General features: G+C 36.0%; 1 protein-coding gene across 1 annotated transcript; it reads left to right on the top strand.

Annotated features, from left to right (window-relative positions):
- The first annotated feature begins 4,390 nt into the window (after positions 1-4,390).
- Positions 4,391-25,218, top strand: cacng7a (calcium channel, voltage-dependent, gamma subunit 7a). The gene is made up of 6 exons (XM_065287917.2): positions 4,391-4,570; positions 10,486-10,681; positions 13,700-13,786; positions 14,104-14,244; positions 20,564-20,709; positions 22,324-25,218. The coding sequence occupies exons 2-6, from the start codon at positions 10,486-10,488 to the stop codon at positions 22,777-22,779; spliced, it is 1,026 nt and encodes a 341-aa protein (XP_065143989.1). The 5' UTR covers positions 4,391-4,570; the 3' UTR covers positions 22,780-25,218.
- Positions 25,219-26,027: the final 809 nt, after the last annotated feature.

The following is a 26,027-nucleotide window of genomic DNA, read 5'->3' as shown; positions in this document are numbered from 1 at the left end:
TATCATGTAATCTCAAGCGTCCTTAAAAACATATGGTTGAGTGATGTCTGTCACAGATGGGAACCGCTCGAGGCCACAGTACACACATACAGAACATCAAGGCATAGCACTGCCCTGTACTGGGTCATTACCACAATCATAACAACCCTAAAATATATCTAGTGCATCGTCCAAACAATTTTTTATCATATCCTTATGGTATGCTTTAAGCTCACTTTGCAGTAAATGCTGGTACAAAAACATACAAAATGTTATACTTTATGAATCCACCGTTATGCGAACAGAATCTGTCGGTTTCATTTAAGCATTTAATTTAATTTGACAGACGTTACTTACTCTTAAAAAGATAAACTGTGGTTTATCCATATTGGTCATCTGTTTGAACAAACTTGATTAAATTTTCTCATTTCAACAGGTTTTTTTCAGACTGATGTCATGGAGAGTCAGGTTATAGTCAAGAAATATTTGATTAATTTATTCGTGTCCATGGCTTTTTAGTGCCTTGAGCACAAATGTCTTTTTTGCACAAATTTCTATAAATAGTTTTTCATGTCCGTGGCACGACTTTCCTTTTCTTGTCATTTTATGTATTGTTTTCTTTCCTATTTTCTTACCATTGTTTGCTTTGCTTGGGGTTGGGGTTAGAGTCACTTTCTGTTACATATTTAGACATTCTAACCCAAACCCCAACTCTAAACCCAACCCAAAGCGACAATGATTTAAAAATAGGGGGAATAAAGAGAAAACAATGCATAAAATGACACAAAAAAGAAAGTTGTGCCACAGACACGAAAAAGACATTCGTGCTCAAGACACAAAAAAGCTGAATTTGAGATGTTTTCATGTTGCTTATTTAAGGGGTAGAGCACAGTAAATATTAATAGCATAGTATGATTGCATGTGTAAGAGGCGCTCATAAAAATCTGATTTTTTCCATGTTTAAGTTCTGTCATTTGGCCCCCAGTGCTTCTATCAATATAGAAAATATAAAAAAGATCAACCCAGTAACTTAGTTTTGGTAAACCATTCTCTGCAAGCATGTGAAAAACAGGTAATTGAAATTTAGCTCCCCTTGTGATGTCAGAAAGGAATAATAGCGCATTTTGCATAATTTGAATTTAAAAGGACAGCACATTTTTGCTCACACCTACAAAGTGGTGATTTTGACATGCTATAATAAACGATCTGTGGGGTATTTTAAGCTAAAATCTCACATACATACTCTGGGGACACCAAAGATTTATTTGACATCGTAAAAAAGTCTTGTGAAATGTCTCCTTTAAGATCTGTAAGTGTGTATGTTAGTGTGCACCCGAATTTGCATCAATTTGATTAATTTTACTTCAGATTTATAGAAAAAATGTGACCGTAAATCACTAAAAAATTAAATCAGTTTTATTTCAGGGCAACGCACAAAATGTGTCCCAAACTAGACACCATGTCCTATTACACTCTTAAAATCTTATTTTCAACCCAGCATTGGTTCAAAAAGGGACGAGCCCAGCCCACTGGGATATAATTTAACCCATTCTGGGTTGTTTTAACCCATTGTTGTGTCAAATATTAACATTTTCTAGGTTAATTTCAACCCAGCAGCTGGTCTCGAGTGTATACAGAAAAATACATTTGTGTTACTTTTAAAGGGGACAGAGAATGAAAAACCATTTTTACCTTGTCTTTGTTGAATAATTGTAGTCTACCCGCATTCACGAACATACAAAAAGTGCTAGACATGCTAAACATCTCAGTCTCATAGAAATTCCTCTTTTAGAAATGTCAGCCGGAAAAAGCCCAATCTAAAAAACTGATGCTTATGACATCACAGGCATCTCATTGCCCCTCCACTTTAAAATACTTAGCTACATTTTTTGACTGGCAGCAAAGTCAGCCAATCAGTAATGAGATTAAGGGGGAGCCAAATAGGTGCCAAACCACTTGTTTTAAATCCCCCACCCTAATAGAGCTATCTGAGATAGGTTTTTAGGAAGCTTTTAGGCATCACAGACCCAAACAAAAATTTTTTTGTCTACAAGTTACATCATAGAACAAAGATAAATACCCCATTCAATCATTCTGTCACCTTTAACACAACTTGTGTTGTCCCTTTTATTTGTTTTAACACAAAATCAACACAAAATGATACGTAATGTTTTTAAATAGCATAACACAAACAATTTGAAAAAAATTAATACATCCCTTTATAAAGTGCAGGCTGGGTCACATATGCATGATAAAATATGGACATCATGCCTTTTTAATGAATTTGAATGTACTTTTCTGTGATCTTGGGGGTAAAGATTTATTTAATTATTGTGCACTTTTAAATTGTTGGGTTATTTTTGTGTTGGGTCAGAAAAGGACAAACCCAGTCATTGGGTTAAATTAACCCAAAAAAATGTGATATTTCACCCAACAACACTCGCAGAAAAAAGGTACAAAAGTTGTCACTGGGATGGTACCTTTGAGGTATACAAAAGTGTAATTTTATATTTCTGTCTAGACAAGTTACCTATATCTCTAAATGTATCCATTTATGTGTATAATGTAGATGCCTTTATATTATCATCATATATCCATATAATATGTGTCTGTGTATAATCTTTACTTGATTTATGCAGTCTCTGTTCTATAGCCCTCTGATTGGACGGTGAGTTTCCTCCCTCCCTCCTGCATCCCTGTACTCCCTGTCTTTTTCTATCAAACTCTTCCTCTCTCTCTCTTTCTGTTGATTTTGTGTTTTAACTCGCCCCTATTTGCCGCCTCTCTCTGATGGGACCTCTTTGAAGTCACGGTTGTCACAGCAACGACATGATAGTGAGGAAGTGGTTTCGGACTATCTCTCTGCGAAACGCTGGGGATTTTCTGAAAGTCCAAAGTCAATAAATCAAAAACAGAAATTAGCATTTCAGTTTTTTTAAGCAGACAGCATCTGAATAATCATTAGAGGAGTGGATTGTTTTTCCCCACAACATATATACTGTATGTGTGCCTTCACCGTAAGCCACCAAAGCTATTTGATTGATTTGAAATGTCACTCTCTGACATTTTATAGTGTTGGAAGAAACGCAAAAGTGCAGTGAGAGATTAATGGTATGCAGATTTTAGACTGTCCTTGAATAGAGATATCGGGTCAGTCAACAGCACTGTGTGCTATTTTTATCACACATGTATTAGGTTTCCCCACCAAGAGTCTAAAAATAGATTTAAAAGAGAAAGGGAAAAAAGAGAAAAGCAGAGGAGGTTTCGTAAGGGATGGGGGTGAACAGAAAGATGAGCAAATGAAAGAGTAGCCCACTCTTCCCTCATTGGACCGCATAGCACTGTAATAAATCTATCATGTGGATCCTTACAGGGGAGAGCTTGTCAATCACCATCAAATGAATACTGTACATCATTACATACTGTACATTTACCAGAATAAACATTACTATTCTGAGCCCTATTTGGTTTCTCTTAGTTTTTGACTGTCAGATCACAAACATAAGAGATCTCTTCAGTTTTGCTGTTAAAATATTTACTGTACAATCTATATTTCAGCTCTTGTATTGATCCTGACAGTGCTGACTGAACATTGAGTATCTTCTACTGAGATCAGGGCTGTCAACCAGGGATCCATGCAAAAAAACACACATCGGAATGAAAGTGTAAGTAATAATTGTGTGTATACTGTAGGTAATGTATTGTATAAACAATTCACATACAGGACAGCCCATTGAACTACAAACACTTATTCTTTATGACAAGAATGGTTATGACATACACACATGGAGATGCATACACACTGCAGTGTTATAAGGATTTGCTTATGTGCTGCAGTCAAATGTAGCAGTCACTACATTTAAATAAGTATGTACTGTATATATGAGTATAACCACTGTGTGTGAGTGTCTAACCTTGGTTGCTTAAGGAAACACTAAAGCACCATCTAAATGTATCAATCACCTATTTACTTTGCTAATAAATTTAAGCATAAGCATGATTTTTAACATGCCTATAACTCATCACTTTATAGATTAATAAAGTAATTCAATTACCTAAATTAAGTATTGCTAGGTAAAACTACCTATATGAATAATATAGCAAAATTACTGGACACAATATTGGATATAAGGTTAAGGGACACATTTTCTACTTACATCGGCTATTTAAATGTTAAATGTATGACTCATACACTAAGCTGTGCCTCCCTCCACTGACATACGCAGACCTAAAACTAACTGTGACCTTACTGAGCATCATCACCATCAAACTCAATCAGTGAAAGCCTTTTACCCAAAACCATCTTTGCACATCCCAGTACATCCCATTTAGCCAAATTTCCGCAGTGCTGAAAGAAGAGAAACAGTGAGGGGTATTACAGTGAGTGAGTGAGTGTGTGTGAGAGAGAGAGAGGGGGGGGAGAGAGAGAGAGGACACGCGTGTCTATGCTGTGTGTTAGTGTGTATGAAATAGTGAGTGAGTAAGAGAGAGAGAGAGAGAGAGGAAAACTGCGAAATCCGTCAAGATTTCCAGGCGTTTGGTTATTCCTCTCGACGCCTGTGCACCGCTGACTCGGGTCGCGTGGTTGAGGGTGAGTGCACGCGCTTCTTCCTTCTTCATGCACGTTATACCGTCGCGGTATGAGTGGCGCGTGATCGATTCGTCCCGGGGTTTCCAAACCAAGTACCCGATTTTATCACCAGGACTGACAGATTCAGTTAATGCAAATCTTCACTTTCGAGCATTCACTATCGCTATGGACAACGCAGTACCTATAGCGTAACGCGCTTGTTCCGTTTTCATGCATAATGGGACATTTAAGAGGAACAGTACTGCTTAATTATCTGATTGGATGACATTTAAATACTGAGATATGTATTTCCTTAATTGTAAAGAGAGGTATATTTTCTCTTTAGATGAGTTTTTAACCGATGGCTTAATATTTTGTCGCACTTCGCACGAGACTCGGGTTTTAGTCACCGGTATAGTGTGGTAGGTGCACTTGCATTATGTTTCATTTATACTGAAAAAAATAATTTTGGTTACGACTTGGGTTACGTCAGGAGTGTACTGCGGTTGTTGGATTTGAGGGTAGACACGCTGCGTGGATTTGCGCGCGCGTGTAAGTAAGAGTAGATGAGGATAAAGTGACGCGTGGATTTCTTTTTATACACTTTTGATTCTGCTTGTATTCACGTATTTAGATTCCCGCTCGTAGCAATGATAGAATAAAGCATTTTTCTGGTTGCTTTTACTCTGAAATCATGAATGTGCACATGGGAATGCATGTGCGTGCGTGTCATTGAGAGCTGCACATGCGTGTACGCTCGTGCGTGAGACTGTCCTTTGAGATTTTGTGGGCCAAGGTCTTTCCCCAAACCCTACTATCGTCATCACGTTTGCTCTAAATACTCTTACACCATTCCTCCTTCATAAAGCATCTTTTTCTTCCATCATATCCTCAACTCTCCCCTTTTGCCGGTTGATCTAACCTGCTGACATGGGAACATATTGCCTCCTCAACAGAAAACTTCACCCCACTGGGCTCTTGCTCATCAGTTGACTGGGCAACACCATCTGTGGAAGCCCAGTTCACCTTTCAGATGACTTTCTAAATGTGGCTACGTCTGGCATATATATATTTTAAAGCCCCCTCAAATCCCCTGTAAAGAATCTTGAAGTAAAACATGTTGTTCTTTAGTTTTTTAAGGCTACGTTGTTCCTAATATTTACAGTAGTAAGGGTTTTGTTACAGCAAATATTTCACTGTGTCTCAATTCCTCAAGTATGTGATTTCAGCACTGGACAGCTTCCTGTCATTGTGTTTTTATTCCTCCAGGGGGCCAGTCTTTATAGTGTTTGCACAAGACTGTCCTCCAAAAATAACAACCTCATAGGTCGCTTCTGCAAGCACCTTATTACGACTTAAAGTGACATATTAAGGGATTAGTGTCCTCTAGCCGTAGCTTATACAACCTGTTGTTACGTTTTAAGGTTTTTGGCTTATATATCAGATTAGACACATTTCATTTTATGAATTTGTAAATGTAGAAACGGTTTCATAACATTTATGGTTTTAAAGATATTTTGGAGCATCTAACCCCACCCTCACCCTAAACCCAGCCACTAAAAGTACAGTCACAGGTATTTATTGCATAAAACAGTATAAAAGTATTACAAACCATTGATGTCGCAAACCTTGCAAACTGAAGCCATACGATTACTTTATATGAAGAATGCACAGTCAGATCTCATTCAAACATAAACCAGCATGACGTAGTTGGTCACAAGAGCCAATAGCGCTTCACATTCTTAGCTAACATAATGATGCAATTGGTCACGAGACACACTAGAGCCAATGCTTTTTCATAATTATAGATGACGTATCATCGCTTCTTCTGGCGACAGTTTTTTGAATCAGTGTACACCGGATCTGATATTTACAGCGGATTGTCATCACTCTGAATATTTTATGTACATTTTAAAAAAGTTGTAACTGTTTGTATGCTGTGTTTATATCATGTAATAAATAAATAAATGGGTACACTGTAAAAAAATTCCATAGAAATTGCAGCTGGGTTGCCGGTAATTTACCGTAGATTTACATTTATGTTATTTACTGGCAAGAGTTTGTTCAAAGTTAAATGAACATTAAACATTTACAAGTCTTTGTCTTTACAGAGTAAAACTAAAAAAACAGCATCAAGCAAGACATTCTGGGAAACAAAATCTGAAGCAAAAAACAGAAAAAGGTTGATGAGGATTTCTGGTTCCCAGAATGCTTTGCATGAGGCTGTAATTGTATAGTTTTATTCTGTAAAGATAAAGACTTGTTAATATTTAACATTTATTTAACTTTGAACAAACTCTTGCCAGTAAATAACATAAATGTAAATCTACGGTAAATTACCGGCAACCCAGCTGCAATAACATTGTAATTTCTACGGATTTTTTTTACAGTGTATGTTATTTGCCCTAAATGCCTGAATAGTGTAATGTGTAATAAAATACAATTAATCCTGGTGATTTAAATTAAAAATCTTATCTCAGTACATATCATTATAGCAAAATTATACCCCGAAATATAATTTTATACGCTAGTATATTAAGTTTCACCTGCTGCCGGTAGAGGCACTAATTTAGTAAATGCATCCATTGGTCGTATTTGGTGAAATAGTCAAATGACCAAAGCAATGGTATGGGTTGGAGGATATGTTGGTTTGCACACAAGTTATACATTCTTTTATACATTCTTTGCTCACCTCAGTGGTAGAGTATTGTGTTAGCCCTGCAAAAGGTTATGAGTTCGAACCCTAAGAACACACATAGGCCTACTAATAAAAAATAAACATTTGCACTGTCGCTTTGGATCAAAAATGTTTTTCTAATACCATATTTTGAATTATTTTACATTATTAAAAAAAAAATTCATATAATTTAGTAGGTGCATATTTGAAAAAGTATTTAAATCAAACATAATACATTTTTCCTGGGCTATATATGCTGTGAACACAATAAAATATAATAAGTTCATAAACACACATGAATTTTTAAACCACCAGAACCCCTTCTTGATGTAAAGACTTCAAGGGTTTTGCATTTTGCATTGCTTGAGTTCAGCACCACAGTGATGGACAGCTCCCATTCGCCTCTCTTTTCTCTCTCCCACCCTGTAGCCTTGATTTGTTCTCTTTTCTTTATTTCCTTTTCACTGCGTGTCTTTCCATTCGCTTTTCCTCTCACAGCCTCTGAAATGACTTTCATTGGTACCTGCACATTTACATCACAATGGCTATATCACGTGACCAACTATTTCTGCAGTATACAGTGCATGGTTTGATCACATACTATTGGAAAACTAGCGTATGCAAACATAAACAGAGGCCATTGTGTTAATAAATATAGCAATGCATTCTTCAGTGGAATTCTGATCATGTTATCCTTTCAGAGCCGTTTTTTGACATTAAACCTAAAAACTCCTCTTTTTTTTCTTTCTTTGGGCCTGTGCCAGTCAAATCCTCACTCTTGTGTTTCCATGCATGAAAGCAGAATGAACCAGAATGTGTTACAGTATACTGCAAAAGCAAAAGCATTTTCATATTCTTCCTAATTGTCTTGTTCTTTAGTTTGGTAGCCTTATAAGCTTGCATTTGTCAATGCAGTCCGCAGATATAATGCAAAAGGTAACAAAATCAATGCAATGGGCAGCTGTGGTGCTTTACTCCTGAGCATCTATAACTGCGTGTTCAACTTACATTTGCATTTATGCATTTGGCAGATGCTTTTATCCAAAGCAACTTACAGTGCATTACAAGGTATACATTTGTTTTTAATCAGTAAATGGGTTCCCTGGGTTCGAACCCATATTCTACCACTAAGCTAAACTTGTCCAAATTTAGCTAATTATTTGTCGGCCCAACCAACTGTTTTGCCGACTTTTAAAAAAGTAGTTAATTAATAGCTAATGCCACTGTGACATGGCTCATAGAGTAGTGCACATGCTGACAAGGCTGCATGTTTGAATTCAGCCCATCTCATGTGATGGTTCCACACCAAAACACACACCCCACAAACCCTCTTGTCTGTCTTTTCTCTATGTCCTGTTTAAATGGCATGACAATAAGACAGTAAGGCTTATTTTTTTCTGAATGGTCTTACAGCATATTATTTTCCAATCTTTTAGTCATACACTGTTTAAAGGACATCGTGTTTGTCCTTCATCTGTGTACTGTCTCTTCATCCTGTATACTGTTGATGAGTCACACACTAGTTTAGTAGTCGATGAAGCATCAAGCAGCTAATATAAAAATATTATCACCCTGTAGTTTCCCGTCAAGCAATTTAGCATTTTAAAAACATCTAATAGCTATCCAAACATAGCCCAAATGTCTAGGCCAGGGGTTTTAAACATTTTGATGGCAGGGACCCCCACATATGATGACCTTTAGCACAGGATTTTATTTTATAATCAAAACATTTAAACTGTATAAGATACGTAGGTAGTGTAATATTATGAAGACAGCAAATTGTTTACAAACTTAAATAATTGGCTGCACATAGAGTTTTTACAAAAAAGCTTTTTTCTCTTAAAGTTTTCTGGGGACCCCTTGGAACCTTCTGGGGGTCCCAGGCACCAGTTTGAAAACCCCTGGTCTAGGCTACAATCTGTGCTCTCAGTATAAATATAATAGACGTCTAACCATAGCACAAAAATAATCATTGACTGTAATCACTGATGACAGTTTGGCAAGATGAGAAACTCAAAAATCTTTTTTAAAAGCATGCATCAGGTTTATTGCAAAGCACATAGTGTATTTATGTGAATTTTATGCAATTAAAAATTACATTTGTATAATTTTTATGAGATTTAAGACTGAATGGACCTGAAAATGTCAAATGGTGTAAGAGAATGAATGAAAAGAATGAGAAATATTAAATATTTTATCCACCTTGATTTATCCATCCTTTTTTTAGTTATTCCTAAATGTACACTGTAAAAAGACTTTGCTGCCTTAAATTTTTTTGTTAAATCAACTCAGATTTACAAGTCATGTCAACAGAGATGAGTTGTCACAACTTGTAAAATATAGTTGAGAAAAGTCAACTTAATTTTATAAGTTATAACAACTCACCTGTAGTTATAACAATCAATCTCTAGTCAAGATAAATAATAGTAAGTTGAAATGACTTGTAAATCCGAGTTGATTCAACAAAAAATTTTAAGGCAGCAAAGTATTTTTTACAGTGTAGATTTTAATGCGTTTTTGTAAAATTTGTGCTGATATATCCTAAAAAAAGCTCTGTTTTCTGAAAAAATCTTTGACAAATGATGTTTGATGAAAAAAATCATAGTACACTAAACTAGATTATTATATTTATCCCACATTTTTTAATGAATATATTTATAAGTAATCTGCAAATTTATTTTGAAATGTTAACCCTTTTATATTCAATTAAACCATACGGACACAAAAAAATTGACATCACGTCATTGACCCACATCTTGCAAGTTATTTTGGCAAAAACAACATGACCAAATTTGCGTTTATTAAGTTTATAAGTGGGTTACTCATAGCCGGAACTATATTGGGTCTGTAGTTAACCTAGATGGTGAAATGATGGCTATTGCTTGCTGGGTTAAATTGTGTTTGCATACTTTGTCTTAAAAATATTTGGCATGTGGTTAAACAATATTTGGCATGAGTATTTGCACTTGATATTACTGTATGAATCATTAGCAATTATTGAATCATCGTGATTAGTATGCTTGGCAAATAGTTCATAAAATATATATACAAAAAAGCAATTGACTAATTTTACTGTTGTAATTACTGTTTTTTAAATCCAAGTTATTTAACTGTACTAAACTTAGGTCTCAACATTAGTTTTGCTCCAAAGAAAGAAGCATTCAAAGGCGATTTTAGAACACAGTTGGTAGGATTCACTTTATTTGATCCACTCTTTTTTTGCTACAGATAATGTCATATTTTTCATCTTTCTGTTTAGATGAGTTCTTTCAGCACCAGGGCACTAACGCTCCTGTCATCTGTGTTTGGGGCGTGCGGGCTGCTCCTGGTGGGAGTAGCTGTGTCTACAGACTACTGGTTGTTAATGGAGGAAGGCATCGTTCTGCAGCAGAACCAGACCACAGAAATAAAGATGGCTCTGCATTCTGGACTCTGGAGGGTCTGCTTTGTAGCTGGTAGGTTCCATTACGGATTGTGGCAAGTCTTTACCTGCCCACTTTATTGCTGAGACCAATATTTAATTATAACCTAAATGATTGTGATATCACGTTGTGAACTTCTAAATTTGCATCAGGTGTTGCTTGTATGTCTGCAGTTAAAGAGTGTGTGAGGTAATGTGTGTCTGCTATATTTGTCTTTGGTTCAATCACAGTTTTTTGTTGGACGTCTGCTGTGTTATGCAGCTGACTGGGTTTCAGTGTCCCATCACACTGGTGTGGCATGCTGTTGCATCACCCTCCAAAGTCGTGCCACACAATGAAAATAGTGAGGCTGAGTGGGCACAAGACACCGAAACAGCATATGCAGTAACCGCATACAATTCCAGGGTTAATGAAAGTTGCTATGAAATTATTGCAGCTTTTTTTAAAGAAAAGGCCATCATTATTTTTAAGAAGTGGTTGTATTTTATCTGTTGCACAAATGAGCTTGCTTTGTATTGCATGCTGGTCTGTTTTCATATGGCGACAGGAAGTGCTGAGGTGGACTGAAACGATGCCACACCAGTTGGTTGCAAATGGCTGACTAAGAGAAGTGTGAGAATGATGATATCACCTTGTCTTCTAGCTTTATCAGTGTTGTTAACATTATATGCTGTTTTGTATGTTTGACAAATTACTACACAAAGACTTTTGCTATTACTGTGGGTGTATTTTGTTTATGTGCAGTTAGGACTTTTTCATACATTTCTACAGATGTTTGATATATGTGTGCTCTACACAGACTCTTTTATGTGTATGTGCATGTCTGCCAATAAGGGAGGTTTTATGTTCACTGCTTTTTGCATTTAATGCAGAAGTGTCATGCACTTTGACAATAGTACTCTCTTAAAAAATGCTAATGCTTGGTTATTTTCAACCCACTGGGTCAAAAATGGACGAGCCCAGCCGTTGAGTTCAATTTACCCATAAAATTGTATATTTAACCCAACAATATAGGTTAAAACAACCCAGCATTTTGGGCTGGAGCAACCCACCATACAGTAGGTTAAATCACAACACAACGGACTGAGCTTGTCCCTTTTTGACTTAACGCTGGGTTGAAAATAACCCAGCATTTTTTTTAGACTGTATACGCCTGTAGCTCAGAGTATCAGTAGAGCATTGTGTTAGTTCAGGATTTGATTCCCAGGGAACACACATCGTGATTCATAAAATGTTTAGATTAAATGCAGTGAATGAATGAAAGCATCTGCCAATTGCATAATATAAAGGTGCCCCTCAAGCTTTTTTTAAAGGTTTACTCCTCTTTCTTAAAAAAATCCTGATAATTCACTTACCCCCATGCCATCCCAAATGTCGATGTCTTCTTTGTTCAGCTGAGAAGAAATTAAGTTGTTTGAGGAAAACATTTCAGGATTTTTCTCAATTTAATAGACTTTATTGGACCTCAACAGTTTACAGTTTAAATGCAGTTTCAATGCAGCTTCAAAGTTCTCTAAACGATCCCAAATGAGGCATAAGGGTCTTATCTAGCAAAACAATTGTCATTTTTGGCAAGAAAAAAAATGCACTTTTAAACCACAACTTCTCGTCTTGCACCAGCCACTGGGTCACTTTTAAACCGCATTGAAACTGTAAACTGTTGGGGTCCAATAAAGTCCATTAAATTAAGAAAAATGCTGGAATGTTTTTTTTTTAACTTAATTTCTTCTCGACTGAACAAAGAAAGACATCAACATTTTGGATGACATGGGAGTAAATGATTGGGATTTTTTTTAAGAAAATTGAATAATTTTTGATTAATAATTCTTTAACCAAGTGGATTTTATTACAGTTTTTTTTACAGATGCTAGGACACATTTCTCAATACTTAGGTCACTTTTGCAAAACTCTTCACACAGTTCTCCTAACAAACTTTTATCTTGGCAAAGCAGTTCATTTCACTACCAAAACCCTTTATTCAGGTCTCAAATCAACTCATTCTTCCAGAACACTAGCAAAGGTTGACAGCCGACAAACAGACTTTGTCACCCACAAAACAATGACCTAAAAAACACTAACATCATGTAGCATTATACAATGTTTTCTCTGTTTATAATTCACTACAATTTGTGTTACTGGAATGAATCAGATATGATGCAGAATTCTTCAACTTCCAAAATAAGAGTAATTCCAAAATACAAGAATTTGTATACACACCATCCACTGATACAGATACAATAGTAATGCTAATCTACTCAGTCTTCTCCATTTGGCCAATTGTTTTTATAGCATTTATTTTTAATATTTAAATATATATTTCATTAAAATATTATTGTAGAAATGTAGCAAATTGCTGTCTTATTTAGTTTTGTATTATGGTTTTGTTTTGAACATAAGTTTAACAGTTTTGAAAACAGTATGTAAGCATGTGCAAATTGGCCTGTATGTATTAGGAGTTTTGGCAGTTGTTGTGTCTGAATGAGAAAAGAATTCATGAAATTTGAGAGATATAGTCATTGAATGCATTTTGTGCCAAAGCAATGATAATTGATCCTCAGTTTAGCCCCCATAGACTTCTGTTGTGCTCACTGTGTGAAGAGTTTTTCAAAAGTGAACTAAGTATTGAGAAATGTGTCTTAGGGTCTGTAAAAACTGTAACTTAAAATAATAACAATAATAAAATAACAAAAAAATACTTTAAAATGAAGTTGTGCAATAAGAGTTCTAAATACAAAATTAATTTAAAGTAAGAAATCAAAGGATTTGTCCATATTTGATTAGTTTTTTTATTTTACTTTATGGTCATGCCTATTTTCATTTAGGGCAAGTAAGCCCGAATAGTAGTGATCCTCAAAAAATTGCGTGGATGAGTCTCCTGCTCCATGTCTGTGCAATGCAACATGTTCACCTCTCTTCGCAATGTCTGAATCAAAATCATTTCTGTGTCTCTTTGTGTTTGTCCCCATCTATCCCTGTCACTGTCAATATCTCTCTCTATTTCTGTCTCTCTTTGTGTCTCTCTGTTGCTCTTTCTCTTACTTTCTGTCTCAGGGCCAGAGAAGGGGAGATGTGTTGCAGCTGAATACTTCACTGAGCCAGAGATAGAGATCACTACGGAGAACACGGCCAATATACTAAGTAAGAATATCTAATGCACTGCACCATGCATAAATCCACAAATTTATGAGAAGGTATGTACACAGTACAGGAAGTGTTAAAATACTTTAATTATTCTAAAATTCAGGATGGGTAACATCATTTGTAAAATAAAGAAATACAGTATTTAAGAGTCTTACTCTAAGTAACTCCTTGAATGTTTAATATTTTAAACAATATTACCTTGCTAAAATAGCCCATTAAAGTCTAAAACATCTTAATCTGTAACTCTTATCAGATACAGCATATTCTATATAGTTTCCTATATAGTATTTACAGTATTATATTTGCTCTATTAGAAATGGTCAGGACAGCCACCCCCTTCCCCATGGTCTCGCTCCTCTTTGTCTTCACGGCCTTCGTCATAAGTAACATCGGCCACATTCGTCCCCAACGCACCATCCTGGCCTTTGTCTCTGGAATCTTTTTCATCTTATCAGGTAAACTGTGCATGCAACCATTGCTTTGTACACTGTAATCTAAAAAGTATATTTAATAATATTTATAAAATTATTTGTTTCAGTCCTTCTGTGTGATTCGATTGGTCAATAGGTGTGAAAATTCCAAAAGGAACGTAAGCTTAGGAATGTAATACATTAGATCAGTAATTCTCAAAGTGTGGTAATTCTCCACTAGTGGTCCGCCAAACCCCTCCAGTGGTCCGCCAAAAGATGACCTAAAGTGGCAAGTGTTTATACAATCGCCACTTTTTTATGTAGATTTTAATGCACTTGTGAAACTGTGATATCAGTTCTTGCCATTCTGTTTTAATAACGTAAAAATTGATCGGTGGCTAAACCAAAGATGAGTCAAAAGAAGGATCAAGCGTCAACTAAAAGCAGCTAAAATCAACAGATCTATTAGTTTTGTAATGTACTAGTTTTTGTTTCATGTATAAAATCCCTGTAATTTCAGTGATTTCAGACATTAAGGGGAACATTTTTTTCAGCATTTTATTGTTACCATAGATACAACCATAGACTTCATATACCCACCACCTCAGTTTTAAACTAAATGCTCTTTGGAATGACATTAAGTGGGACCTAGGCTGTTATACTATGTTTAATTGCAGTTTTTTTCATATGTGCAGTTTGTTGTTCACATTAAGCTGTAACTCATTTCACATTTACTTTTTCAAATGAAATAAAATTCATATAATAATTTCTGAACATAGCACTGCATTTGAGTTTAAAAAATTAGTTTTGACTTGAAACAGTTGCATATTAAACTTAAATTTAGCTTATCCTTCCTATTTTGTTGTTTTTGGGGGGCGTGTTAGAGTGGGATTCTGTTAGGTGGTCCTCAGAAAAAAATTGGAAGATAAAGTGGTCCTTGGGCTGAAAAAGTTTGAGAAACACTGCATTAGATCCATGTGCTGTTTGTTGATATTCAGTTTCAGTGGTACTGATAATTCAGCTGGCTTCTGTCTGAAATCAGGCTGAGAATTCCATTGAGAGGTTTGCATATTTAATGAATGGTAATCGCGATATCCATCTATGCGTATGTTCTTATACACCATATCTACTAAGTGGTTATTTTTCTCTCAGACAGTAATTAATGAGAAGGGTCTCCAGTTCTGTATTTTAGAGAGAAATTAGTTCAATTTGCATGCCAAGCACAGCATGTTTTCAAATGGATATCACCTGTTTCCTTCAGTTTCTGCCTTTGGGATTATTTTGAACAGATCCTGATAAACAGCAAAGCGACACCATACATAAATGTATATATAATCTTTGTTAAACCCTGTCTAAAAAAATACTTCTACTGTGATACAGAAATAATAATTCAGTTTAATTGCTCATTTTATTCTCTCAGGCTATGTTAAGACAGTATTAGCGAGCTGTGAATTTCCCACAATACTTTTGGTATCGCTGTGCAACAGAGCTATATCAGTTAATGGTATCAGTTGTCTGGCAATAGCCGCATGAATCAGCCTGCAGGGACAGTTTTCTCATGAATGTTTAGGATCTTTTGAACAGTTCTAGATTCCTGGGACAGATACATCTATTATCACTTGTTTTTAAAATGGGGTACATGCGGCACTAGTCGTTAGCATAAAACAGGCGTATACGTTCTAGCCGTATGCATAAAATAAACAATATACTGACATTTATGATGCAAGTACTGACGGAGGTTACATATTGTTATTCGCCACTTAAAAAGATAGTTCAGCCCCAAACAAAATCTTTGTCATTCATTATTTACTCACCCTCATGGCGTTTGAATCCTCAATATTTTTGTTTTTCAGAACACAAACATAGACTTTTTTTTTTAAGTGTTGTTTTGGGTTTTTCTGGTCCCATAGTTACCATAAAACCATTCTGGCTTTAAAAGAAAGTTAAAAAAGTTTTAAATAAAAAAAAATCTTTGGTGCCTTAATTTTTTTTCAATCAACTTTCAATGTACTATTTATCTTGACAAGAGATGAGTTGCTACAAGTTATTAAATAAGGTTAATAATAAGATAAATAATAGGGGAGAGGGGGGCACAACCTAACGCTTTTTGGTTTTGGCTCAATCATTAAAAAAATATTTGAGTTTGATGAATTATATTTTTACACAAGCAACACACACATCTCTGCTACAAATGAACATTTATAGTTTGTTTCTAGTACTTACCATTCTTGGACAATTACACCAAACGTGACAGAAGTGCAAATGTTACAACTTACCCCAAAGGTGGGGTTAATTGTAACAGGTAGGGGGTTAGTTGTAACACTTGCTAAAAATTAAGTTTGCAGGCAAATATTTCAATACTACGTACTTTGTCTATATATTTGAAGTTGATATTGTTTATATATCCATCTTTAATAGACAGGTATCCACACTGTATTCATTCATACAAGCAGCACAATTACAACAAAACATTTTTTATATGTGACCCAGTCTGTAATAGCATTACAATTAACCCCACTGGGTCAAAATATTTTTCAAGCCCACCATAAAAGTTGCTAAGAGCTGCAGACATATTTCAAAACGATGCTATGTTTTAGTCAACAAGACACTGATTAATATGACATAGCATTGGATTTGGTATCTTACACACCCAACTTAGAAAAAAACATATGATGAAAAAATTTACTTACATGCCACAAAAACACTTGTTCATCAATAACTCTCTGGAAAAATATTATACATTTCCAATAATTTGCAGGAGATCGTCTTTTGGCAGTGTGAAAAAAGTACCAGAAAAACAAAATGCTCAACCTTGTGCAACAATGTAAACAGTCCGTGTTACAACTAACCCTGCATTAGTTTTTGCCCCGCACACCCCTTATAAGTTCAAATGACTTGTAAATGCAAATTGATTAAACAAAAAAATGTAAGGCAACAAATAATTTTTACAGTTCACTTTCTTGTGTCATATATTTTAAGTGTCCTGAAGACATTTACTCCTATTTTGATGTGGATATCGCTATTGTTTCAGTTGTTACACATTATTTAAAATAAAACATCCTAAAACTGACTAAACAACAGTTTAATAGGCACAGAGAATGTGCATGACAAGAGAGGCACAGGTCAAGATTTCCATCAAATAATGGATCATATTTTAGTTTGTTTTTTACAGTCGAGTCGAGTGAAGTTATTTGCTTAACACTTTAGGGTCCTCCACTCCCATAAAAAAACAAAAAACAACCATTTAAAAATTCTGTATTTGGATTCTGAAGAATAAAGAAACACATCTGGGGATCAAATGAAGTAAAAGTGAATAAATAATGACAAAGTTTTACGTATCACCAATAATTTTTCTACCCCTAAATTAGGTAGGTAAAGCTGAAACTGCTAAATAATCTATGAATTTAAAGTGTAGTCAAAATAAGTGAAAATGACTTGCACTGCCAATTTGATTTAAATTAAAAATTCAAGGCAGCTTAGTGTAGTAACCAGGCTTACAATTATGCCTTACAATGTCTTTTTAGATGTGACTGCAGTATATTCACAATACAGCATGTCTTCCCTTACAGTATTGCTTAGTCGTAGGACATGATTTGCACTTCTAAGCGATATCATTTATACTACAATTAAACCAATCAACATTCACAAATTTTGTGTCATTGAATTGCTCTTAAATTGTAACTTGCCTCACTGTCTTCAATAGATTTCAGTAAATTAACAAAGAGACAAAAGCAAGGACTCAGCAGTAGTGGAAATGTCCCAGTTGTATCCCTAGGGGCTGGGCAAACCGAGGTCAAAAGATCCCATGTGTTGAAGCCACTGCAGTTACAGTACAGTACAGTACAGTACAGTACGCACTACTGCAGTTTAATAATAATGGATTGTGTAATGCGGGAAAAAGCACGACTGCAGATTCTCGAGGTAGCACAGGCAGCTGTCCAAAATAAATCCATGCTGTGTAGCACTGCATCGGGTACTAATGTTACATTTAGCTCAGCATTTTGTACTACAGAATTATCAATAAAACACGAGACACCACAACAGCATGCGGCAAAGTGCTTATCACATACAAAACTGCAAAGAAAATTTTTTTTACAACAATGTGGGTATAAATACCACAGTATATTAGACAATCTTGTATGGCATCACTGTTATAAGATCGTGCAGATCTGTATCTCCTGCGCTTTTTCTGTGCACCGTTATTGAATATTCACTAAACATCTCACTTTATTGCTTTCGACTGGAGAGCAAAAAGGTATTAGTGTTTTACGTCCGAGCTTGTTTATGTACAAATATTAGCCTTAATGTGACACAGCAGCTTAACACCTAACCTACTGCAAGTCTAAGAGCATCCCTTGTTGGTATTCTGAGTGCAGACAGCTGGCAGTGACAGACTGAGATAATGTGTTTGATTACGCCAGAGGGTTTCCTATTGTCTTTTTTCTTTCTCCCTCGCTCTGCAATTACAGCAGCGGGGCTTTCTCAATCATAACCACAGCAACACTGAACACACTATAAATGTTAATGTCTCCCTGTATGACAGGTTTCCTGTTCGTGCGTTGGTTTAACTTTTTTTCTCTGCGTTCAGAGAGCGTTCGGAGCGAAACAGTTTTGATTGAACAGGCTGTAATATTAAAAAGCTGCGGCGTCAAGAACCCTTTTATGTTGATGTTTACAAGGCATATGTTTCGGTTTTCCATTTGTCATTTTCATTATAACTTTTATGTTTTTTTAGTATTGCATTCAAATACCTCATTTTACAAACTTCCTGCACTATTTGTTCTACATACATGAATGATAACCCTAATCAATAAATGTTCGAATTGGGGGGGCAGGGGTGGTCCCGGGCCTCCTATAAGTACTGTACTGAGGGACCCCTATCAAGCACAAAAATATAATTTAGGGGGGTCCCCTGGTTTTTATTATATTTACTACATTAATTTAGAATTTTCGTGCTGTGCTCCCACAAAGCGATCGATACTCTTCTTTATTAGTCCCAATTTTTCAATATACTAATCCAAAAGATTTCTGTCTGAAATAAATGGAAACTCTCAAGTCACAAAAAACTCCCATGATGACAAATTGTTATATTTAGGATTGGGTTGGGGGCTTTAAAAAAACTTCTCAAACTATTATTTTACACTAATTTGAAGGGTATAAAATTGTTAGGGTTTGAGTTAAAGTAGGGGTGCATGATTTTTGAAAAACACTTCAGAGTCAGGACGGGTACCAAAACACACTTGTAGCCAATCAGCAGTAAGGGGCATATCTACTAACCAACATCGTTGCCTGGTTTGCGTATGTGTGGGGCGGGTCTATCAAAAGATGGTCCAGATTCTTTGGGGTAGGGGCGTGTTTGTTTCTGTGATTTAAAATATCATCATTGGCTTTCAGAGATCATGCACCCCGCCTTTAAGGGTAATTTGAGGTTTCTTTGATTAAAACGTTGATTTAGGATGAACAAAAAATGTCGGTCCAGGATCACATCTAACTTTGTGAAATCTTGGCGACCCTATAATGACGGGGGGGGGGGGGGGTAGCTAGTGGACCCTGTAATCTTTGACATAATTCGAATACTGCCAAATCCTACTGCACATTAAGGATAGATTGCTATTAAAACAGTAAATAATAAATAATAAAGTGTTTTATAACACTTTAGCAACCATCTGGAAGTGCCGTAGTAATCATCCAGAACATTTTTATAACTAAATAGCTATGCATTACATTACAATGCGTAACAGTCACTAACAGTACCCTGGCAACCACACTAGCACACATTTGCATGAGCAAGCACCAGCCTCAATCTCATCAACATAAAAATTTGTTATTTCCAATTCATTCCTTTTACAGAAAACACCTTAACACAGTGGAGGCTCGTGACTGCTCATCCGAGGGGCGCAAATTCAAAATATGTGTTATGGGTGTTGTTCAAAATATGTTTTTGTTGCATCATGTGAACCATGTGCATCACGTGTTTTGTCAAAATAAGTGCCTGCTGCACACGCGTCAAAACCGTTTATGATAAAAGAGACGCTTAAGTTCACAAAATACACGCAAGACACTCCCTTAACAGTAAACTCTGATTACGCATGAGATTCTGCGAGTATCTGGCAAACGCCAGCGTCTCTTTTATCATAAACCACTTTAGACGTATCTGCAGCAGGCACTTATTTTGGCATGACACAGGATCACTCGACGCGCAGAACACATATTTTGAAATTACGAACCACACACATGACAGGCTACATACATGTTGTGACGAACTTTGCATCGAGTGCTCTCGAAAAAAGAAGTAACCGGCCGCCACTGTCTTTACGTAAACATTTTCTAGCATAATTAATGTATCTCTTTCTGTCTCTTTCAGGTTTGAGTTTAGTGGTTGGTCTGGTGTTGTACATCTCCAGTATAAATGATGAGGTGATGAACAGGCCTCGGGAAGCAGAGCAGTTTTTTCACTATCACTACGGCTGGTCGTTCGCCTTCGCTGCCAGCTCCTTCCTGCTTAAAGAGGTCAGGCGCATCGACCACCTAAACCCGCCGCCGTCAGCTGTGTTCATTAAAATGCATCAGTGTTAACAGTTTTGCTGTTGTTAGCTTCTAAACCATAGGTCTGCCCTCATCAGTATGCATTCATTTTAGCCTACTGTAGCATCCTTCTGGGTAAAGATAAAGCACTTTTGGTTTCATTGCATTTATGCTAATTTGCTGCGCTCAGTTGAGCAATTTGGGAATGTCAGCATTATAACTTCCTTTAACATATAGCTGTAACATATGCATGTATCACTGTATGTTGCAGTCTATTGATCTGGAACCTGCACAACAAAGCTGTACTGTAGTGTTTAGAGAGCTCATTAACGTGGATTAATATTTCCGAACATCAGCTGCTGTCTGTTATATATTCAAATTATTTGCATGCAAAGATTAAGATAATAAAGTGATAAAGAACATCCTTCGGCAGCTTCAGATCTCACAACACCAGGTACCAGGTGAATTGTACAAAAGTGTACAATTATTATACAAAAAACAATAATGAAACCTCACCTCTATCCCCAACATCACAAAACCCCAACATGTACAAAAACGTAGGAATATATATTAGTCACCTCGTAAAATATGTACGAATTGCCATGAGATAATGTTGGCTTGAACTCTAGCTGCTTGCATATGAGGAGCTCAAATACAAAGCCTCTAAACGCCACCTCTATCAAAAATGAGATATTAACCAAATGGTCTCAGCAATTATTGTATACTTTCCCTTTAAGGGACACTCCACTTTTTTGAAAATATGCTCTTTTTCCAGCTCCCCTAGAGATAAACATTTGATTTTTACTGTTTTGGAATCCATTCAGCTGATCTCCGGGTCTGGCGCTAGCTATTTTAGCATAGCTTAGCACAATCCATTGAATCTGATTAGACCATTAGCATCACACTCAAAAATTACCAGAGTTTCAATATTTTTCCTATTTAAAACTTGACTCTTCTGTAGTTACATCGTGTACTAAGACCGACGGAAAATTAAAAGTTGTGATTTTCTAGGCCGATATGGCTAGGAACTATACTCTCATTCCGGCGTAATAATCAAGGACTTTGCTGCCGACCGTAACATGGCTGCAGCAGGCGCAATGATATTACGCACTGCCCGAAAATAGTCCCCTTGGTTACTTTCAATAGCAGGGTACTATTTTCGGGCACTGCGTGATATCATTTGAAATTTTTTGAGCGCGATGCTAATGATCTAATCAGATTCAATGGATTATGCTAAGCTATGCTAAAAGTGTTAGCGCCAGACCCGAAGATCGGCTGAATGGATTCCAAAACGGTAAAAATCAAATGTTTAACTCTAGGGAAGCTGGAAAATGAGCTTGTTTTAAAAACAAAAGTGGAGTGTCCCTTAAAAACCGCTAATTCCCATTCAGAAATGCTGGTTTGTTGTCAAAATCCATTAAGAGTCTGATTAAAAATGCTTGTTTCCAAGAAAACATGTCAGAGGGTTTATTCATCTGAGACCTTCATAAGTTAACTTAGAAAAAAATGTTTCTCAGTTAATTCTAATTTGAAGAATCTGATCAAACAAATCGCAAATTAAGGTACTGAATACTGATCCTCGTATTTTTTTTTTGCTAGGGCGCTGGGGTCATGTCTGTCTACCTCTTCATGAAACGCTACGCAGAGGAGGAAATGTACCGGCCCCATCCTGCACTCTACCGCCCTCGTCTGTCTGAATGCAGTGACTACAGTGGGCAATACCTGCACCCTGAGTCCTGGCCACCTCCGCAGCGCGGACGCAGTGCTTCTGAGCTGTCCAGCGACATCTCCATTCAACTCAACCAGACCCCCCTGCCTCCACCGCCAAAGAGCTGCGGGCCCTCCAATCCACCCTCTTCATCAGGGCCGTCCTCCGCGGCCAGCTATCATATTCCACCTGCTTCCTCTTCCTCCTCCTCTTCCTATCCTCACACCATCCACTCCTCCCATTCTGGTGGCCCCATCCCTCAATCTCTTCCAATGGCCGCACCTCCATCGGCGGTGCCGCCTCCTCGCTACCAAGCTCACATGCGTATGAGCGCCTCCCCATGTTAAAGTTATTCTGTATAACGTACCTGAAGAAAAATATTTGTATAACTTTAAGTAGCAGGGAGGTAAGAGAAACAGGCAAGTGGGACTTTTATTATAGGAGCAACTTAGAGACAAGGGTGCTAGCAAGCTGAAAAGATGTAGAGAAGGAAACCCTTCACTTACAATTCTGTGCCTGAATCTCACTGACATTTCAACAGATTCTCAGCGAGAGATTAATAAGTAAGGGAATAGAGGTATTAGCATTTAGAATGTATGAAGAAGAAGAAAAAGGAAAAGTTACATTATAGTGAGAGAGACAAAAGTACAAAATACTGACTTGCTGAAAATAGTTGTATACCTTATATATAAATTTATATTTAAAGTGTAAAAATCTTATCAAAGATCTTTTTGGACACCTCTCCTTTCTGGTATCATACAAAAATAATTTCCATAATTTCATGAAAAAGACTATTTATATCATCTCTTTATGCCATTTTTGTCTTGTTTGTACTGAAATGCAAAGGCACAAATAGCCTATGCCAGATTTCTTTATCTGGTGTGGCAGATTCCTTAAAATGGACAAGAACTATACATTCTGTACATACTTACTCCAGTAGGGTTGTATAGTCATCATGTATGTAGTCAAACATATGTTTTATCATCTGGGTATTGAAAAGGTGTGAGGGGAACTACAACTAGGGACACTGTTCACTGTTTTCTCTTTTCCTATCAATTTGTAATGTTTTTAGATTTGTACATGAGAGTAGATGTTATAACACTGGCTTATAGTTGCTTACCATCCCAAATGTTGTATGCTTGGCCCTATGGCCCTCAAATGCCTTGTGTTTTCATGTGCTCTCTCATTTCAAAATACTTCCAACAACAACAAAAGACGTTAGCAGTTGTATACAGTAACATGACACAAAAGAAAGATTTTTACCGTAAACATATTTAACTTATATAAAATGAAGTTTGTGTCTTCAGCTCCTATGAATGCAGGAGATATATTCTCTGTAAGGATACTCTCCTTATCTGTTTAATCATCATCTTAAAAACACAGCAATTATTTATCTTTTATTATATTATATTATAGTATTATGAAACAGTTAACTGTATTGTTTATTATTAAAACTGTATGAATTTTATGTAAGCCTACTAATATATGTTATATTGAAACTGTTTTACATGTGCTGTTATAAAATCAGAGATAATGACAAGAACAGACTGTTTGAACAGAGCTATAATTCAAGCGGAACGTGTTTCCAAAACTATCCATATGGCTTTTCCTCATTACGCCTCTTAAGTTTGCTACATAATGCTTTTAAAATATGAGCAATCCAAAATCAGCATATGAAGAAAGTAAATTACGTACTGAAAAATGCTGTATAAATAGCAGAGTGCAATATCCAATGTAATGTGTTTGTCTACTAATACAATTTTTTGTTTCACAGTGAAGTTTTACGCAGTATTGTGGCCCCTATTGTCTTGCGCCATCTAATGGTAAAGCATAAATACTACATCAAATAACTTCTGTATGAAGTACCAAGTCTGCAACACAGGCTACATGAAATCTGTATTCAATTCACTGACTAAAATGAAGTAGATGACTAAATACTGAGTCAGCACGTCCTAGTGCCTGCAGATGCTGCATTAAATTTGCATAAAATAATCTGTGAAATTGTTACACAAAAATCCCCCCATATATATATATATATATATATATATATATATAAACACGCCGCTCCCTGAGGTCTTTAACAGATAGCATTGTTGTTTATAAATATTTTGAACATAAATTATTATAACATATAAATAGTTATAGAAACCAGGACTGGCTCCTGCTGGATAGTAAAGATATAGAATAACAATCTGTATTATACTGTAGCTCCAGGTGGAAAAAGCAGAAATGTATAGTTACTTTATATATATATATATATATATATGGGAAATTACAAAAAGTTAAAGGAAATATTTAGGCTTATTTAAGCATTGCTGATGTATAATGTAGTCCGCTTTACAGTCAAAAGTCTTATCTTTTAATAATGGCTTTAGAGATGGCTTTCTGCTCTCATGGTTCCAGCTGACATTTGTTGTCCTGAGTTTTGTACTGAGGGGTCTGGCTTATAAATATGTATGTACCATTTTGCATGACATTTTTTTCATCTTCATAACCTTTTTCGTTTTTGTGCTTTATCCCGGTACGGGCTCTCGATTTGCTTCTCTCAAATTTTCATTAAGCTATAGCAGCCTCACTAATTTGCCTTTTCTTCTCTTTTTTATATATATCTCTCTCAACACCCCCCCCCTTCCAAACCTTCATTTCATAATGCCAAAGCAAGTGTGCCTGATACTTAAGATGATGATGACAGTTTACTATTATTAATATTATTATTATTATTATTATTACTGTGGCATTTCTTTGTAATTTGGTATTTGCTTAATAAAAATATACTGAAAAACAAATACAGCATAAATATGTTATTTATGCATTTAAAAAGATTTTATCTTACAACTAAAAAGGACATGATGTGCTACAGTAGTTTAAGGTTCTTATCTTCTGTGTTGTTTATTTCTTAGTTATTTAATATGGAACCGTAGATTTAAACATTTGTTTTATTGTTATTATAAGTATGCATGCTTTTCTTAATGTTGTGTGGTATAGTGATTTACGAACAAGACAGCTAGGACAGCCGAAATATTACTAAATCCCTGAGGGAAGGAATTGTGGGGTGAGTGATTGAAAGAGTTGTGAAGAACTGCAAAAACGGAGGATTGTGAGAATGAATGAATCAGTGTGTTAGTAATGAGGGTTTCTGAGAACTTGCATATGTTTGGACCTTGCGTCTCAGAGCATCGATTTTCTCTTGTTTTGTTTTTTTGTGTGGTATAATTTAAACAATCCACAAATATTAAAATATTTCCTCTTGCTTAAAGTACTTCAGTGATGTAGTTGCTAAACACCCACATAAACAATGAGCCACAGTTTCTAATACATGTATCGCTCAATGTGTGTTTAGACATTGTGAATGTTTTAAGCACTACAGAGTGAACCTAGAGTGGTAATAATCAGCGGTTCTTCTCTACCTGAAGATGTGTAGGCGAACAGTGGCCAATTTGTCTCTAACTCTCACTTTTTTTCTCCCTTGAAGGAAAAAACACAGAGGAAAATGTAAGTACATGAATGCATGAATTTGAGTCTTTAGAATAAGTTAAGGTATAAAAATAGATCATAATAGTTTACAAGAGTATTAGTTTACATAAATATCTACACT

This window comes from Paramisgurnus dabryanus, chromosome 19 (assembly GCF_030506205.2).
Source record: "Paramisgurnus dabryanus chromosome 19, PD_genome_1.1, whole genome shotgun sequence".
Taxonomy (NCBI): domain Eukaryota; kingdom Metazoa; phylum Chordata; class Actinopteri; order Cypriniformes; family Cobitidae; genus Paramisgurnus; species Paramisgurnus dabryanus.
Note: the sequence above shows the minus strand (reverse complement) of the source record. Positions and strands in the feature narration are given on the sequence as shown.